Below are 19863 nucleotides of genomic sequence, written 5' to 3' on the forward strand. Positions count from 1 at the left end.
AGCTGGAGGAGCAGTTGGGTAGCTCACAGAGCCCATGTGTATGACCACCATACTGAAAACATCAAGGAACTGGACCCCTGCCAGAAGTTACCTCACCAGCTACTGCAAGCTCCACAGGTATTTACACAAATGAGTGAAAGAGCTGGTCAGCCCTTTGAAGCAGGGAGGAGTCCCAAAATTTCACACTGTATCATCTATATTAGGATGAATGCCTGGAAGATTTCAAGTAAGAAAAAAGGTTAACAGGTTAGCAGAAAAGAAGAAGGAAAAAACAAACAGCACACCAAACACCATTAAATTTTCTGTCTGTATTTCATTAAAACCTACTTGAATACACTTTGAAACAAGAGTACAACAAAATAGAATATACTTCAAATGTTGAATATACAAACTATTATAGTCCGTTCTGAACACTGGTACTTCCCTCTTAACTTCAACTAAAAAAAATTTACAGGTTTAGAACTACCTGACAAAAGCTCATGCTGGGCGTGACCTTTGAAGTGAGAGTAGAGCTGAAACTGAAATGTATGCACAGATGTCAAGGCTACGTGAGAGAAACAGGCATGGTACAGCAGAAGGCAGAAAACCTGCTGCTACTTTGTCCACGATTAAGAAATTTAGACAGACTTTTAACTACCATACAAAATATGTTACATGTTATTCTATAACAATACTGTGCTAGGTACAAGGTTTTTAAAAAATTTGTTTTAATAAAAAAGCTTTACACAAACAAGCCATTAGCTTATTTCAAGAAAGATAACTGAAAATCAGTCTAAGGCTTTCAATTTGAATCTGCTTAAGCTGTATGATACAAAAATCCCTCCAGGCCTCTGTCTTCTTTTAGAAGCTCTTTAATCTCCTTTATTTCACTTCCTACAACACCTAGTAGCATAGTTTTTCACATAGCACCAGTTGAGTACTGTGGGCACACAGTAGTAATCGCTGGTATGCACATAAAATGCATCAAATTTGCCATTTGTGTAACAATGAGACTTTCCTCTCCCCCTGAAAACTAAAAACCAAGGCAAACCTCTCACACAGCTCTCTCTTAGTGTTTCAGGTTTTAGTGTAGCTTGGTAACCGGTAGCGTAGTGAAATTGTTTGGTCCCTTTTCAGTCCCTCTCTCTTTCATTCTCCATAGGTTCAGCTGTTTCCCAACTGGAAGAGGCAGTTTGTAATCAGTGTATCAGCGTGCTTTAAGTCCCACTGAAACACGGGAAAATAATTTTTTTTCCAGTAAGTCTTCAACATATGCATGTTTATTAACATTCCACAACTCTCCTTTATGACTTGGTGGGGCATCCACATCCCTCCCCCAGTCACGTCAGTATATTCAAAACCGTAACAGTCAGAAGTCCGTGCTGGAAGAAACCTATTCTTCATTTTTCACACGTGATGATTCCTTCTGTTTTCATTGTTACAGGAAGGGCAATGGCTGAGGGTGTACTAACTACTACTACGTGGGTTACAGTCTTGCTTCCATCCACTGGCTTCTCCTCCTTTACCAGCTGCAGTGTTTTCACTTCACATTCCTGTTTCAAGGCGGCCGTGTCTGATTTAACTTCTGGGCCTTTGAGAAGGGCACTGATCACCCTGGGCGGAGTCTGGCCCGAGGCCTGCTGAGCAGGAACCGACAGTCTCATTACGGGTGTCCCGTGAGCTATGGACACGGGGGTCAGTGCTCTAACAGCCAGCGGGGCTCCCACGATGTTGATACTCCCTGACCCCGACAGGCTCGTTTTTGTTTGCAGCTGACACTGCGTGAGTTGCGTGGCAGGGATCGTGATGATTTTGGTGGGCTGCATTGTGATCTTGTCTCCATTTTCAGCAGAGGTTGGCATCACAGTAGGGATTGTCTGGATTACTACCTTTGGGGTTGTTGCTGTGGTTGGACTCGTGTTGGTTATTAACGGTGACCCTGCATTTACTGACTGCACCGCCACAGTGGAGATTTTCTGTCCCAGAGAGGTCATGACAACGGGCACTTGCATTGCCACTCGAACAGTCCTACAAGATAAACGTGTGTGTTTAGGCCAAAACACAGGGCACCATCACAGATGACAACAAGGACAGGCAGTTCCAAGAGAGACAGGTTTTTAACTGGTTCTTAAAAAAAACCAAACCTAACCGTAACAAAAAAATGAAAAAGCCAAACCAGCAAACAAAGAGCCCAACTCCAAACCTTTTGCACATCTAGCAATAGGACTTTGTAAATTTAACAGGTCCCTTAACACAAACCTGGGAGCTGATGTTGCTGGGACAGTAGCAGTGGTAGTAGAAGGATGAGATGAGGATGTGTCATGAGCTGGTGAGGCAATATTCACAACTCTGGTGACTGCTTTTTCTGTTCTGGTACAGCTTAACTGAGAGGAATTTTTTCCTCCACGTGCAGAGGTTGCTGCTTTTAAAAGGTTTTCTGCAGATAAAGACACTCTTTCCAGGGACTTTTCATCTGTAGGCATTGATAAATCTTCATTGCAGGACTCACTTTTGTCATCATCTATGACAACTATATTTTTTGGCATCTCCTTAAACTGATACACAAGCCTCTGTCCCTCAACCTTTGCCAGGATTCCTCTTTGATAGTAGTATCTGCAAGTAAAGTACGATTAAGTATTAAGCAACATTTTAAAGAAAATGTCATTCTGAGCTAACAAGAAAACCTAAGTAATCACAGTAAAATCTACAGTGTAAGGAGGTATGGAAAGAAGTTCTTAGAACACACTGGCAAATGATCTGAAGGATGTACCTGAAAAAAATCTTGCCTTTCAAATACATACTTCAGGAATTAAAATTGCGAATTTACTGGTAATATAAAAAGTTACAGGGACTGCAAGATGAAGGCTAGATCTGCAAAAGGGCAGTTTTTAAAATTTCAGAACCTTTATATTTCTCTGGGCAAAAATAAGATTTTAAACTGTAATAGATAACCTAAGGATCTAAGAGTTTTTACCTGAGAGCTCTTCCCATAGTCTCATAGTTCATGTCAGGCTTGTTTTTGTGTTTTCCCCAGAGTTTGGAGACAGCTTTTGAATCCACAAGTTTAAATATTCCTTTCTCTCTCTGAGTCCATTTAATATATCGAGGACATGTATTTTTGTCCTGAAGAAGGTCCAACAGGAACTCCCATAAGTACGTTGTATTTCCTACAATCAGAAAGCATTTTTGTGTTAGAAAACCACTTTTAAAGATAACAGAAAGTTCTCCATATGACCTGCATTACAAGCCATGTTACACAGAGGATGTGACCTGCACATAGTCATTCACTCTCTTAAATTTAATGAAGTTTCCATAAATATTTACATTCTGAAAGAGCTAATCCAAGTGATTAACTATACAACACAGGAGCCTGCCTGTTCAATCCAATACCCATTTTCTTGAAAAGAAGTATGGGAGGGTGTTCCAAGTCAGTACCTATCTATGCAGCAGGACGAGCGCTAGAATTTTCTTCTCATATTTGATTAAACAGGGCATGAAATGCCAGTACATTTTATGACACTGCAAACCAGGAGGATATAAATATCTAATTTTTAAAAGGCATACAACCTGCAGCAACAAACCATCTCAACTGTGGTTAAGTTTGTCAGGGATCTGGGACTCTCAAACTAACTGGTGGCACCCCATGTTCTAACCCTTCCCAAGAGCTGTTGCAAAAATGTAAGTGAGCTTCAGGATTAGAAAGCAAACAGGAACTTCAAGAGAATAAATAAGCTGTAGGGCACAATTAAATCACATTTACAGCTGCCTAACTTTGCACCAGAAAGTATCCAAAATGCACAAAGGAAGGAATGCCAACAAGGGATCCCCTTTCCAAATGTGCACAATCATCTCTCATTCTCCATGACTTAACTCTGATAGTACTAAACTGTAGAATAATTCCTGATTTTCCAAACCCATGCTGCATATGAAATAGCCTACCTTTGCAAGTGCTTTTTAAAATAAGTAACAAAAATTAAATCCAGTTAAAAAATATTTTGTAGGACATCAAGAAAAAAAATTAATTTATTCCACTTGTAGTATAAAATACGGAATGAGACACTTCATGAGAACAAGAGATATATGTAGTTCATTAGGAAGTGCCAGAGAAATGAAGTAAATTTAAAAGAAAGCTAAAAAATCTCCTGAAAACCACAGAGCAGTACCATATCCCACTTTATAAAACAAGAAGCTATAGAGCTGAATTCACCAGCACAAAAAGGAGAACAGAGAGAAATACAGGCCTCCTTTTTCAAATCATTTGTCCAGGAAACTAGGACCTAGGACAACTGGAAAGTACTGTTCAGGTAAAAGAAGCTGTAATACTAAAATCTGAAATAGAAAGAAAGACAAGGATTCAAGAAGACTACAGAAAAAGGAAATAATTAAGCAAGAGGTATTTTTAAATATAGCAGATACAAAATCTGTCATCTCCACTGAAGTCCACTGCTACACCAAATCTAAAGCAACTCTGGGCACTGTAGGGAAGTTTAATCAGTGTTTGCACTGGTTTCCATGAGCAAACATCTCCATGAAGTCAGTCCCATTCTTCCTTGCCCTATTGACAAAGCTGATGACTCAGGAGCTGTAGCCAGATAAGGAATTATGTAAACAGCAGAGACCTTGCTTTTAACCAAATGTCAAAACAGCAGTGGAGCTGACCACCGCACACTCTTTCAGCTGGCATGCTGCTACTCCAAGTCACTACGCTGTTACTCCCAGCCACAGCAGCATCTCAGAACAACCACCAGTGCACCAAGTGGAGGCAAGATCCAGATGTGTCACCTGCAGCCAGGGAAGAGCTGATACATGGCACACCACCCCAAAGGTAACCTGTGAGCTCATGTCCCAGTCTGTCTTCTTGCTGAATGAGTGGCAGGGGCTTGGAGCCCAAGAAAGGAACCTCTATTTATCAGGAGAAACATCAGAACTCTTCTGCACATAATGCTCCGCTCAACCAATATAGAAACACATCATCATTTGTTTTTCTCCTTAAACTAAAGTGAACCTATATTCCCACTGAAGTTTGTCAATTAAATAAGAAATCGTATTCCCAGCCTTATTACCTTTACTTCCAACCATCACCTTACTAAATGCTCATGTGCTGCTGTCTCTACTTGAAAGCAAGTCTTACAGCAATAGCTTAATAAATTATGTTTGTAGCACTAAGTTGAAACATAACACAAAAGACATCATGAGTCAATAACCACAAAGTAAAGCAAATAAAAAATGAGAAAACCTATTAACTGAGGAGGGTACTAGAGAAGATGCCTAGAGCATATCCTAGATACATCCTTGAGCTAGATCTTGTACAAACAAATTTAGACATTGAATAAAACTCTAGTAAAATAAGTACAATCTCATCCATCACATTTTTAAAGATATGTAAATTTCCTGTGATAAATACCATGCAGATACATTGCTTATTTTTAAAGACTCAATGAATGGAAAAATATACCTTTGCCTTCTCTAGGTTTCTTCTTTATACCTAGATCTGGAGAGCCATCAGATAAAGCTGATTGCTGGGTCTTGGGTTTACGACCAGCTGCACAGAACACATGGGGGAAAAGAAGTATTAATCATATGCAGAGTAAATTTTATAGTTTGCCTTTGCTGAAAAAAGCAGTTTGTGTATTTCCCCCCACTGTTTCCTTGCCACAGATATGGATAAACTTTGATTCTTAGATTACTACTGCACATCCAGTGCATTTACCATTCGGTTGCTTACTTCATGGGCAGATTTAACTCAATTGCAGACAAGTTAAAGTGCATTTTTATTAATTCTAAGACTCAAGGATCTTGGATTTGTATCATTGTATCAGAACATTGCATTTGTTTCCCTCTAAATTACAAGTAAATGGTCTATCTCAGCATGTCTGGAAACTATTAAATCAATGTTCCTAAAGCTATGTGAACTGTATTGATGCCTCTAACAAAACTGCTATTCCAGAGAGAGCAACCTTACCAAGTGCCCACCTCTCATGTGACAGCAAAATGCTTAGAAATCAAACACTGTTCTGAATTGATTCTCCTCCAAGACATGCCAATTAGACAGGAAAGAGAAAAATTTCACAAATAAGATCTTATCATGATTTTGTAAACTGATTTATGTTTTTTTTTAAGTTAGAATTTACCCTGATGCTTCATTGCATGAACCCCAAGTCTACCATCTCATCAAATATACCCACATTTCACACAAAGTGGCTCCCCACCACAAAAGTCCTCTTTGAATACTCTACTCTTCCTCCACTTTGTGTTAAAACACAGAACACAGAAACCATCTTCCTTCATGGCTTGTCAAAGCCCACTCTCTTGCTCCCTCTTTTTCCTTGATGCAGACCCATTTTTCTAAGAACTTGCATTTCAGACTCCCATCAATCTGTTTGTAAGAGCAAAGAGATCAGACCATCCAATCCATCCTCCCCTGTATCAACTGCACCATCCATGGCAGTGGACAACAGAAAAAAAATTTTGAGATTGCTCCTACGAAAAGCCATATGTACCCTTTTTCTTTTTCAGTGGTTCATGGATATCAGGGGAAGTTGGAACAGGAGACACATCCATTTGTTCAGATTCCTCTGTTGATACTTCCACCACGGTTTCTGTGATCACATCAGGTCTCATGGCTGCATGGATAAATTCTGGGGTGGACACACAAGGAGGGACAAAAACTTCCACTACAAGAGAAGAAAAAAAGAATATCTGATTAAGTTTCTACCTGATTTTATTTTAATGTATCTTACATAAAATTATTTTAAACAAAGCATATGCAACACTGTATAAAGTTTCTGCTCCAAAATCCTGTCACCTTGAAAATCAATCCAACTCTCCGAAACATGCACACTTGTCAGTAGTTTTAGGCAAAAACAAGTACCACACCAATATTCTTCAGAACCAAACTCAACTTTGTTTTAAACAAATTAGAGCTTCATCTTTGATCATTACTCTGATCTCCACTTCCTATTTTGTAGCTTTTGCATTTCAGTTTGATCATTATTTCATCCAACATATATTAAATAACTTCAGAAGGGACATCAGTTAAAGTAACCATCAACATTAAGGTTTGGTTTTTCAGACTGGTAACACTGTGCAACACATTGGTTTTGGGTATTCTTTATAAAATGGAAAGATGAATAGAAATACTTTTCCCTTAAAATAACTCTATTTCAGCAATTTAAAATGTCAGATTCACAGAACCCAGAAGGGCTGGGGTTAGAAGGGGACCTGGTCCAACTCCATGCCCAAGCTGTGCCACCTAGAGCTGGTTGCCCAGGATCCTGTACTTTTTAGTATCTCCAAGGATGGAGTCCCCATGGCTTCTCTGGTCAATCTGTACCAGAACTCTGTCACCTGCACAGTGAAAAAGTATTCCATGATCTTTAGGGGGAAAAAAATTAACTTTAAATATGTTGTTACTCAGCTATCTCTTCCCAACAAACCCTCTCAGATAAATGATTTTATCTGTCAGTATACATGTTGCAGGGTGGAGAAATCATGTAAAACTCAAACAAATCAGTAGTTTTTAAATACGCAGGCAAATGTTTAAACAGCATACAGCTCTTCACAGAAACAGGTTTCCCATTTTGCTTGTCTTACTGATTAGTAGAAGGAGAAATGGCTCCCAGAGCAGAGACTGTGGCTGACATACCAGGACTCCTGGCATCTCTCAGGCAGGTAGGAGACTCCATATGAAGCAAGGCCTCTGCAGCTTCAATTGTCTTATCTGTGCAGTGCACATTACTGCCATGAACTGATGCTTCTACTGCAGAAGGATACAAAAAATTATGAGAACAGGTTACTTATACAAGTCCACATGTATCCCTGTACAACTATATTCTCAATCTTTAACACAAAAACCACAGGATTATCAGATGTCTTCACACCTTTTATACCTTCCTGTCAACAGAAATATTTAGGGAAGACATAAGACAAGCAGAACTGACACTGTCACTTCCTAGATTAGATTTCTAGTTCACAAGCAAGCTACTCATTTCCATGAGGAGTTCAAGAGCTTACAGAAAGAGACTGAGATTTGTCTTCTGCCTTCAAATTAACTAGAAAAAAACAGATGAGGATGATTACAAATTAATGCAGCAGAACAGAGAAGCAGTACCATCTCCAACTATTATCCCATTAAAATCTAAAGGTCACCTCTTCAAATTTTCAGTCTTTTTGATAAATATATACATATACATGTCTATGTATATACATATATGCAAATACAAGACTAGTTTCCAAAACATATATCCTGTTTTGATTTCTGACACTGAAAATAATTTTGAGTTCATTTTAGCAGGTTGGTTGTTAATAAAACCACAAAGCACAACAAACAGTATAAAGAGTGTGCTTTATGCAAAAACTAAGGGAAGAAGGTAAAAAAAAGTTCTTTTTCCAAGTTCTGAAAATTTAGGAGAACTAATTAAAAATAATGTAACTTAAAGAGAGCACAGTTAAGTTTGACACAGTGCAGATCACAGCACCAACACAAAAAACCCCAATGTACCATGCAAAACCACAATTCTATGCAAAGCTAACTCCATATTCCTCACCCCTGTAAAGGTTTGGAAAAGTGGTGAGTGCAGAAACACCTGTTGCCCATTATCCACCCTCTGGCCAAGGTGGCTGTCTCTCTTCAGTTGCTCTTTCCATTTATGGCCATCTGCTCTAAGCTGAGCCACTCCAGCCAGGCAGCCGGCAACCAGGAGATCTATCTTTAGCCTGAGCACAGTCACCTATCTCTAGTATCACAGAACTAAAGAGGATTTGGGAATAATTCTCCACAAAAACTTCAAGGCACGGATGCCGTTACTGAAAAAGTCTGAGAAATATCTCGAGGTTTGTTTAGTGAAAAGCAGGGAAACAATGCCAGAGTTACCTCTGACTTAGGGAAACACCAGACACACAGAGATTATTCCCTGCAGGCTCACATGGGGAAGCCTTCCAGCATACTGCAGTTCTCACCAATGCAGGGATTAAAAACCTGAAAAATCTACTAGCCAGCAGATTAAACATATCAACCAGAAGCTGAAAGTGGACGAGATGTGGAAGATGCAGAAAGGCAAAACTACAGGTGACAAAGTTCTTGCTGCCCACCTGCAGACTGGCTCATGGGATTCCCACCACAGCCTGTTAGCCATGGCCTGGGATGCTATTTAGAGGGCTTTATCCTTTGGAACAGTAGATGCCTGTTAAGGCTGGCATTCCAGCACTGCTTCACCCCAGGCTGTGAACAATAAAACCTGACCTAAGAGCACAGGAAAATCAGGGAAGGGTCTTTATTTTGCACTCTGTCCTTGGATACCCAGTGGCCACCAGCAGGAATTATGCACCATGAGCCCCTTTCCCAGCTGCAAACAGTGGATGCTCCCCATGCTTGGCCAAGTGTTTCCTTCCCAAGCAGCTGTTTGGTTATATCCAAAGTCCTGATCACCTGCACGGTAACAGAACAGCCCTCCTGCAGCAGGAAACGCTCTGACTAAACATTTCTCTTCCTAAACAAAAGTTTCAGTTGCACAGAACTTGATTACTAAGTTTCCCTCATCTACCTGATAAAAATTTTCACTGATTATCAGAATACAGGAACAATATTCAGATAGTTGATAAAAAATGTGTAAATCCTACAACACTACTGAAGTTAGAAAATCCAAATCAGTATTTATATATGTTATTATTTTAATGCATGCAATAAGATTCAAAGCATGTCAGTAAAGCTTCTCCAACCAGATAGCTGCTTCTGTGCCATTAGGTTCAGTATATAAAGGACTTTTGTAAAGAAATTCAAACTCAGATGACAAATTTCAGTTTTAAGAGGGTATTGAATTCACTACCTCCTAAATGCTTAAAAGCATACAAAACTTTCCTACAGAGAACAGTTTAGATGCTGCACCACAACTAAGAGGTACTTAGCAGAGGGCAGGAACCAGGCAAGAAACAAACATAGCAGAAAGCCACCTATGTACTTTTCCAGCACTAGGACATTCTGCTGAAGGATCAGAGGGGAGGAAAAGGACATACAACCAGCACTGGGGACTAGGACTGCAGAACTGTAACAGAAAAGCAAAGGAGCCACTCAACGTCTCTCCTAAGCAACCCTTCAATGTCCAATAAAAACAGCACTATCTACTCCTCAAAGCCTCTGACACTTGAAAATACACGCTTCACAAATGCTTTTCCCATGGGAGCTACTTGGGACTCCACTAAGACTGTCACCTAAAACATATCAAGCAAAAAATAGTAACACTCCTGGCTTTGGCTGAACAACACATGCTGTCTGTCTGTCACGAAGTTAGCAAAGTAATCTAACATTGCCAGAAGGACAGCTATTAAAACACTTACTAAATTCAGTTCTATTACCAAGTTTAAAGCCTTCCCAGCTAACTAATTCTCCTTTACCCAGTACATGGGTTTTAGCCTTAGAGGCATTTGTGAACATCAGGAGTTTGCATTTACTCACAGGGAATGTTTGCTGCACCAACACAGTGGTAAGGAAAAAAGAGAAATTTGTATCTAGCATGTCAGAAAGATATTTATGTAAAATACCTTTCTGACATGCTAGAAAATGTCTAACAAAAGACAGCATGTCAGAGTGCTCAGACAGAAGACATGGTACCCAAAACCAGCTAAAACACCCATCCTAAAAGATGAAGTGAGGGAACAGGCTCTCTCAGAGAAGGGACAAGAAAAAAACAGGCAGCTCTCCTTGCAAATGACCAGACCAAGTGTCATCAACTAAATAATACTTGTAGCACAACAGTTCTCACAAAAAAAAGATGGAGAGAAAAGGAAAACAAAACAAGAAGGATTCCACAATTTAAAAAAGACAACTTCCCAAGACTTTGATATACAAGTATCACAGTTCTAATTAAAGACTGAAGTGTGTCACCCACTTCTCTAAAAATGCCCAATTCTATTTCTATTATATTTATGCTATCAACTATATTCAAGACCTCCAAGCTAAAATAGACTGCATTGTTTCAGTAAACAATACAAGGGGTAGGTCTGTTATATTTTACAATCATTTCAGAAAGAACTGTAACTCGCCCAAATGAAGCAAAGTAGTTTATGTGGATGGAAGCAGATTTTCCACACTTCTGTAACTGAGTAATGAGAGAACTGCCATTTACTCATCTAGAACACACGAGAGCTTATCTTCCATTCTTTAAAATCAAATCTCATCTTACTGCTTTTATTAAAGACTCTGAGTCCTTGGCACATGATTTTAGAATATTTAATTTAAAAATTTTGATCTATTTATAGAAAAAAACATCAAAAAACAAATTCAGATATAAAGAGTAAATAGATAAGTAGGCTAGTTGATATCTATCTTCACTGTTGGCCTAATGTTTGCTAACTCCACTTTCTACCCAAATAGTGTGTATAGTAGATTATTCAAGGTTCTCAACAGCTGTTACAAAATACTAACCTTGGTAATTAAGTCTGAAAGGGCTGTACTTTGGATTTACAGAAAAAAACTGTGGCAACACTCATTTGGTAACAATGTCCCCCCCCCTTTTAACATAAGGCTAACAAAATTATTGAAAGCAATTTATGAGACTGAAAAAATTGATTGATATTTTCAAAATGGTATTCTTTTGCACTGCACTGCAGTAGCACCTGCAATAGCTTACCCTTTAATGCTGTCAGGCAATCAAAGCAACATTTTATTGAAGAATTCACAATTCCAAGCATGGAACTCAGTAGAGTGACTACCTATATACTAACAGACCTCATTAAAGTTTACTGGCATTCATGTGCTTGTTTTATTTCAGCATTTAAAATCAGCAGTGGAAGTCAGCAAGAGTGCTTAAACAACATCTTAATTAAAAGCAGTTGAATTGCCTCTATAGGTAATACCCAGAAATCTTTCTGTATGCAAAACCTGACTTGGAAAAGAAAACATTCTTCAGTTTACTGCTTGTTTCAGCAGACATTTATTCAGAAACCAAAAACCAATTTCTTGGGTTTTTCAATACTTCCCTAAGCCTGCCTCTGCTCAAGACTCTCAGCTGCACACAATGTAAGGATGATGCCTAACCCACTGCATAAAGGCAGATCAATAACAAAGATGAGAGCAACCATCTCAAAACACTTGTTTCACTGTGAGCCATATGTTATTGGCCCAATATTGACAGAAATATTAACTACAAAGCCAAAACATAACTTTGTAAAGTAATTTAGGAGTTGCTCTTACAACAGGCAATTAAGAGAACTGTAAGCAGTAATAGTTTTGGTCCATCTTATTTCCCACAGTTATTAAACACTGAAGTTTTGTCAACACTGAAACCAGCAGCCATGGGAAAAAGCAACATGTAATTATTATAATTCCTTAGGATAAAGAATTCCTCGCTTAAATCCACATGATAGCTACATACAAAACGAAGTAAACTGAAATGGTATCTTGATAGTATGATGATGGGAATACTAGATATGCATAGGTATCACTCACTGCAATGCAAATATGGAAAAAAAGGAATAAATTGGTTGGGCTAATGAAATTAGTATGACAAAGGACATCAAAAAGAGCAATGCAAAGGCCATTCATTATTTATCTAAGGGCTGGCTCTCAAGCAATCTAGTTACAGTGACTTAAGAAGGTGTTGACACAATGACCAGCTACTTAAACGTTCTCTATTCACGGACAATCAAAAGTAAAAAACAACTCACTGAGACCTGCAGAAATCAAAGTTGTTATAGCTGGCAATCATAGCTGGCAAAGTCAAGCTATTGCTCCATCTCAGACCCAAGTGTCAAAATGCTTAGGACCTACTCCGTTATGCAGCACAACAGTTTTTCACTGCTTTGTAGTGTATTTTTACATGTCTGGGGTGTGGGTCATCCTCCTCCAAAAAACCCTGGGTATTTTTCCACACTGAGTAAAATAAATGATGATGATGATGTGACTTGGCCCTTTCTGAAAACATGTTTAATACACTGATAAACGACAGAGCATTTATCTTTAGGCCTCTAAAAACCCACTGCCATGTCAATGCAAAGCCAGTATTAAGCTTGACTCTCTCTGAAAACTCATGTGCAGCTACTGCACAATTTTCATTATCTATAATGCCATGCACTGTACTGTTTATGGTTCCAAGGACTACTTTTAGAAGTTCAGATTCATGATGTAAAGGCAAAAATAAAATCAGATCTAGTACAATTGCGGTGGAGAACTGAATGCCTGACACTGCATTTGAGCTTTGGGTCAGTGGTAACCTTGCTCGTTCTCCAGGGCTTTACCACACTTTAAGACAAGTTTGCGATCACCGGAGTATCCTGTTGTCAGACGGACATAACGGAACGGAACGAGGCCAAACCATGCAGGGCTCAGAACACAACCCCGAACAAGCGCTGTAGCTCGGGCAGACGGCCCTGCCCCGGCAGCGGCTGCGCCCGGCGGCTGCAAGGTCCGGCGGTGCGGAAAGCGCGGCAGGGCCGGCATTCCCGCCGCGGGGCAGCCTCGGCCCGGCCCGGCCCGGCGCACCGCCCGCCCGTGCCCCGCCCGCCGGGGGCGCCCGCAGGCAGGCGCGGCCACGTGCGGCGGCGGCGCGGCCACTTCCGTGTTTACAGTCGGCTCCCCCCGGTGCCGCGCGCGCCCGCCGCGCCGCCACTCCCGCGCCCGCCGCGCGCCCATTGGCGGCCGGCGCCCCCCGCCTCCCCCGCGCGGGGCCCCGGGGGAACGCGCCGCTTCCGCTACGCGGCGCGCGTGGGGGAGGGGGCGCCGCCGCCCCCCCGCGTCGCACACGTGGGGCCGCGGCCCTGCCGGCGGCGCCTCCTCCCGCCCCGCCGCCGGAGCCGAGTTTAAAAGGGCACGGGGGGCAGGCGCCGCGACAGCGGGGGACGCGAGCGGGGGTGCGGTGCCCGGCGAGACCGGGCCGCGGCCCTGCGTGCGGTGCGCGGCGGCACTCGGCCTGCCCGCTCAGACAGCGTGGCGGCAGCGCTCGGAGCGAGGAGAGGGCCGGGAAAGGCGGGAGGACAACAGCCCCGCGCACTTCCTGGTTCTCGCCCCAGCCTCCCAAACCCCGCTAAACTCCTCCGCGCGCCCCGCCGCAACTCCCGGCGGTGCCGCCCGCGCCGGGAGGCAAGTGCCGCGGGCCGGCCGCTACCAAGGTGATCACTTCCTGATTGCCCTCCATTGCCTCCCGCTCGCCGCCGGAGCGCGACGTGCGCCGCGTCCTCCCCCCCGCCCGCCCCGGCCCGTCCCCGCTCCCGCCCCGCGTTGGCCCGGCGCGGCGCAGCTCACCGGCCCGAATGAGGAGGTCGAGCTGGTTCGTGGGCCCCTCATGCACGGACGCCGCCATGTTTACGCTGCCGGAGCGGCTTCACATTGACGGGCGGGCGCGCGCAGCGGCCGGCGGCGAGGCGCGCTCCCGCGGGCGGGCGGGCGGGCGGAGCGCTCACCGCCACGGCGCGCGGCGGCAGGAGCGCTTCCTGCGGGGCGGCGCGCGCGGTCCTTCCGCTGCCCGCCCCAGACAGGAAGTGCCGCGCCGGCTCCCGCCGCAGCGCGGGGGAACCGCCGGGCCCCGCGGCCGCCCCGCCGCACGCACGGGCAGCGCCTCCCCGCGCGGCCCCGGAGCCGCCCCAGGGCAAGGACGCGGCGCAGCCCCGCCAGCCCCGCACGCCGCCAACGCCTTCCGCTCCATCTCCCCGCAGCCCTCGGCCACCCGCGCCTCCGTGCCCCGGTGACGCTTTGTGAGCGGGGCCAAACCGCCTACCCGTGTAACCCGGACAGGCCTCACCGAGGTGACCGCTGACGCATTAACAAGATTTCTCCTTGACAAGTCCCTGGGGCACCTATGTCAGTAACAACTGCCGGAAAAGCTCCGTGCCTGCAATCCACCCTATCTCCGTCAGAGGAACAGGGCCTATTCCAGTTAGCCAGCCTTCATCTCGGAAAAGATTTGTGGGGTGAAAAAAAGGTTTCATTGCTCTATTAATTAAAAAAAACCCAAAACCCCAAAGCACTACCACCACTTTTTGGGGTTGCATCCTCTCTCCCCTGAAGAACACCTGTGTCACTCACTAAGTCCACAGCCCTGGACAGAGGCACCAGTCAGGAGAAGACACTCTCCACACTTCCTACCCAGTCCATGCACTAATGACTCCCAGGGTAAAACTTGAGAGCTGCATACAAAGAGCAGCTGTGCCAAGAAAAGCCAAGTATGTCTCACACAGAGCTGTGCATGGAAATTACACACAGGAATTCCTTCATTAAACCACACACCTGAGCAGGCCTACAATGTTAAGTCAAGATCTCACAAACACCCACTGCCTACAGAGCCTTCCTTGAACACATCATCTGCACAGCTCAATTAAAAGAAGGTGAAGAGATCCAGCTGCAATCTGACTACACAATCTCTTCCCTTCTCAAGTTTCAGCAGTCCTGGAGCAGAAGGAACAATTTAGAAACAATTTTCCCCAGCACCGAAATCACAAAATCGTATCCAGCAAAAATCAACTCCAGCTGGTAAATTCAGTGCTTCAAACTCTTGACAAATACTATTCCTCCACTACAACTCTCAAGACACTATAGGAATACATTTTCATGACAGTATTTATAGATAAGGTTTATAATATGCAATTAAAAATCAGGCATTTTGTAGATAGCACTCATCTATTCCCGGGTGTAAGGAATTAAATTTGTTCAGTGCCTCATCGGATAAAGAGCAAGACCTGCAAGCAACATCATTCACTCTCACATTCAAGAGAGGCCATGATACCTAAGGATAGGCCTGTGCTACAATTTTGCCCATCAATATCCTTCCACAGTCAGAAGCACGGATAAAAAAGGCACCTAGCCAGCTGTGAGGGCAAAAAGCTCTCATGCAGATCCAGCTTTGCCAACAGCACAGTGCTCCTGTCAGCTTTTGTTACTCAGAGAGCTGGAACAGCAGTGCTAACAAGAATTCCTCCCATCAGCACATTTCCACTAGGGGACTCTGCTGTATTCTCCAGCAGAAATTTTCCTATGGAGACAAGCCCAAGGACAAGAAAAGGCATTCTAGGCAGGCACACACTTATATGTGCAATAAAATTTAACAGTTGTTCATTAGAACATCCTGAGATTGAAGTGGAAGCTTTACATGGTGCAGTTTAGCAACACCAAGCTTATGTACAGAGTACTGGAATAACCCTGTAGTCCTGTCATGTTGTACACTTGCGTGTACCTCCTGTTGTTAAAAACTATAATTTACCCTTACTCCAAGGAATAAAATACAGTTTGAAAGTTTGTCTCTTTAGATCCAGATCAAAAGCTGTACTGAGATGCTAAATGCCTTTGAAGATCCACACCATGTCAACAGGAATTCACACTACCATACTTCAGAAAAGGTGCACTCATAGTTTTTTCCTTTTTTGATTGCTGTGTAATTCAGTGAGGATTGTTTACTGATGGCAGCTTCCAGTCAAAACCTGAAGTGTTTGACTCATACCCAATAAAGTTTTGCCTGAGATGTTTGGACTCCTTGAATAAGTGCATGCAAGTAATGGGCACTGTGTAACTTCTGACAAACCTCATAGGTCCAAAATTTAAAAAAAGCCCAGAAAGTATTGAACATGAAGTTTTGATTTAACACCAGTTTCTTAAGCAGCATTTATTTACTACTGCAAGCACAGATTGAGCACAATGTTTGCCAGTGCACATGAAATGGACTTGAACAGCTGCACACAATCCTATTCAAATTCTGATCTAATAATTATAGAAGTAGCTGCTGTCTTCAACAGCAGGCCACCACTGCTCATAGCTATTCCTGCATTGCAAAGGTAACCATAGAAAGTAGCATTTTTAACAGTTAAATGCCAGAAAACATACAAGATGATGCAGCCATCTGTTTTATCAGCACATCAACATAATCATTACCATCCACTGCGGATTTGCCAGTAGAAAATGCCCAAATAGCAAAATAACCACAAAGTGTCCCTGGAAGATGGAGGGAAATATTGAGGAAAGTGGTCCATGACCATGCCAAGCTCATTTTCTTAACTATACCATCTGAAGTCTAACAATACCAAAGTGTGTCACAATCTGTGCCTTTGAGTGAACTCAGGGTCCTGATGTCACTGAATAGTGACAGCAATTAATGATTCCAAACAGAAAAAACAAGGTATCCTCAGGATTTGGCACTACTTCTGACAAACTGAAACACACTTACTCAAAATAGCAAGTGTCCACATTTCACCATTATTACTTGTGCATGCAGAGTAAGAAAATTCAGCTGTCTTGAAAAAATTAAGAAAACCAAACTACCAACCCACAAACAATCAATATTTACACTTCCCTGCTTTATAAGGAAATTCTTTCCTGGCAGTCTATCAGACAATGATAGGTCAAGTATTTGCATAGCACTCTCTGTGATTTTACAAAATTAACAGTATTTGAGACTGGTAATAGACTGGCATATAAACTATGCCACACTTGAGCAATTTCTCTGTCCCAGATGCATCAATGTGAAGTCCTTAAGGCATTTCTGATAACAACAAACATCTATTCTACAAGTCCACTGAATGTCTTTAAGGACTAAATGTCCTTAACAAACATGGCTTTATTCTCATCTTACAGCTTGCTGTCAACTACAATCCCCTTTTTAATATGCAGATCACCTTTAAAAATTATTACTGTCAATAGTTTTCACTATTTTTTTGATCAAGAAACACAGACAAAATAAACAGAATTGCAGCAATTGTTAACTTCAAACACACTGCTTCTTAAAAGAAAGCAGCTTCTGGTATTATGCAAACTACAAATGTTTTGTTTAATAAATCCTAAAACTGAAGGGCTAACTACTTTTAGGGGAAAAAAACTGCAGGAAATGAAAGCCAACAGAATTTGAGTATGATTAAAAACTTGTTAAGAAGGATGTATCTTTTATGATATAAACATGTTCACTGTTGCAGTAAACAAAATTTTAAGGCTGTAACTCAGTTCTCAATGATTTAAAGGTACCACTCCCAAGAATATCAAACAAAAAAAGAAAAAATTTAAATACTAACAATTTTATTTCCCCTTCCAATCATTACAAAAGGCACTCACTACTTCCACAAAGAATGTCACAAGGTCACATGAAATGACCCAGATTTCTATCTTTTGTTTTTCCTAGAAAACTCCTTTTTCTATTCCAAGCAAATAGGCATATTTTTCTAGAATAAAAACAATGAACCACTAAGTTTTTCTTATTTGCTGAAAGACATCCGGGTTTTACTTTAGTAGTTAATGGATTCATTTTACAGTTAAAGGATTAATTATAAATAATGATCCTTGATTCAAGAATCAAGATAGATTAGTGGGAAGGACTCTGATGGGGGGCAAAAACTCACATACTCCACTAGAATTAACTAAAAATTCATGAGTACTTATAATGATCATGTAGTCTATTTTATTTGAATTGTGGTTTCATAAATGTGAGAAGTTTTTTAATTAAAAACAAATTGCAGACCCTGATTCTGCCCTTGGCTCAGCACAACCTGTCCTTATAGTGGACACAGTCTCAAATCCATTCACAGAACAGCAAACCACAAGCAGAACCATTCAGTGATCAGCATAGATCATCTCTTTAGTGCCCTACACAAATCTTCCCACAGCAGTTTCCCTACAACATTTTTCACACAGGGTACTAATCCCTATCTCTGGAGGCTAGAATAATGCTATATTTTAATAAATTATGCAGCTTTAGATTAACTGCAAGGTAGCCCGAGGCTATTTGAATGTGTGTTGGAATGCTCTAAACCACGTAAATCAGTAGCCATTGGAATTGCCAATGAACTGTCACAAGAAAGAGAAAAAAATCAGGCCCATGGCCAACAGGAAAGATCCTGACAAAGGGGGATGTATTATGTGAAAAGGGATCCTTTTCAAGTAATGCCAAGGATTCTTTAAGATGGATCTCAGTATTTACAGTGCTGTCTGTAGAATCTAGAACCACAAAAGGTATTAAGTCTACTCATTCTTGGTGCAATGATACATTTATCAAATAATATGAAAATTTTTGTAGCAATTAATTCTGTCATTTAGGAAGTAGAATATGTTGAGACTACTTTAGCAATAATTGATTTCTGTACATCTTAGAAGAAAAATCTAGCTGTTGCACCTCTTTAAATTGGGATAATTAGCATAATAAAGGCACGTACTTCAAAAATTAGCACCTTAAAATGCTCTTTAAACATTGTACCTTGTTTATTGCCTTAGCCTGCTTTCTCATTACAATTACCATGGCACCTGTTCCCACCTCTCCCCTACAGTAAATTGCTACCTACCCACAGCCCAGTATCTACTACAAAATTAAAATTTAAAAACAGCACACTCAGATTCACTGTCCTGCAATTCACTACTTATTAATAATGGTGCATCACCAAAATGAATGTTCCTCAGGGCTTTCATACTTTCTCTCTGCCCATCTTACCTCTCTGTATGAGAAACAATTCAGAAAGACTCCTGGCTGTATCTGCTGCTCACAACACATGCCCCACAAGACTGCCTCCCTGAGAACAGCCCAAACCAAGCACTCCTGTCACCAACGCTGGACATTAGTTCTGTGCAAGGACCACTACTCACTGTCAGGTGTAACTACACCATGAAAACCACACTGGATTAATAAGGGTATACACTACACAAATAATACTTAAAAGATGGACTGTAGGAACAGGTGTGCATTCAGAGTTTTTAAAATATTCATTAACTTTAATTTCTCCTCCACTGTTTACTGGCTTTTCAAGGCCTATTAATTCTTAGATCAAAACTATTAAAACAAATAAATATTTGAACTGATTTAAATATATCATGATCTTATCATACTAAATTTTTAAGAACATATTAATATCAAACTGTGAAAAACAAAAGCAACACAGAAAACACCAACAAACTACATGCAGTCAAGCCACATCTCTGACCACCTCCAGCCA

General features: G+C 41.7%; 1 protein-coding gene across 6 annotated transcripts in view; it reads right to left on the reverse strand.

The window, feature by feature from the left end:
* Window positions 1–293: 293 nt before the first annotated feature.
* Window positions 294–19863, reverse strand: part of ELF2 (E74 like ETS transcription factor 2) — a 28335-nt gene continuing 8765 nt past the window's right edge. For 5 of the 6 annotated variants that reach the window (XM_063156951.1, XM_063156956.1, XM_063156953.1 and 2 more), the window contains 6 exons: window positions 7625–7738; window positions 6480–6653; window positions 5435–5521; window positions 2954–3146; window positions 2239–2592; window positions 294–2007 (listed from right to left, as the gene is read on the reverse strand). In XM_063156951.1, coding sequence (XP_063013021.1) covers window positions 1380–2007; window positions 2239–2592; window positions 2954–3146; window positions 5435–5521; window positions 6480–6653; window positions 7625–7738 — 1550 coding nt within the window. In that variant the 3' untranslated portion in view covers window positions 294–1379. Of the gene's footprint in view, window positions 2008–2238; window positions 2593–2953; window positions 3147–5434; window positions 5522–6479; window positions 6654–7624; window positions 7739–14212; window positions 14334–19863 lie in introns of those variants that run through there. The other variant, XM_063156954.1, reaches the window with a different exon arrangement.

Source organism: Melospiza melodia, chromosome 5 (assembly GCF_035770615.1).
Source record: "Melospiza melodia melodia isolate bMelMel2 chromosome 5, bMelMel2.pri, whole genome shotgun sequence".
Lineage (NCBI taxonomy): Eukaryota > Metazoa > Chordata > Aves > Passeriformes > Passerellidae > Melospiza > Melospiza melodia.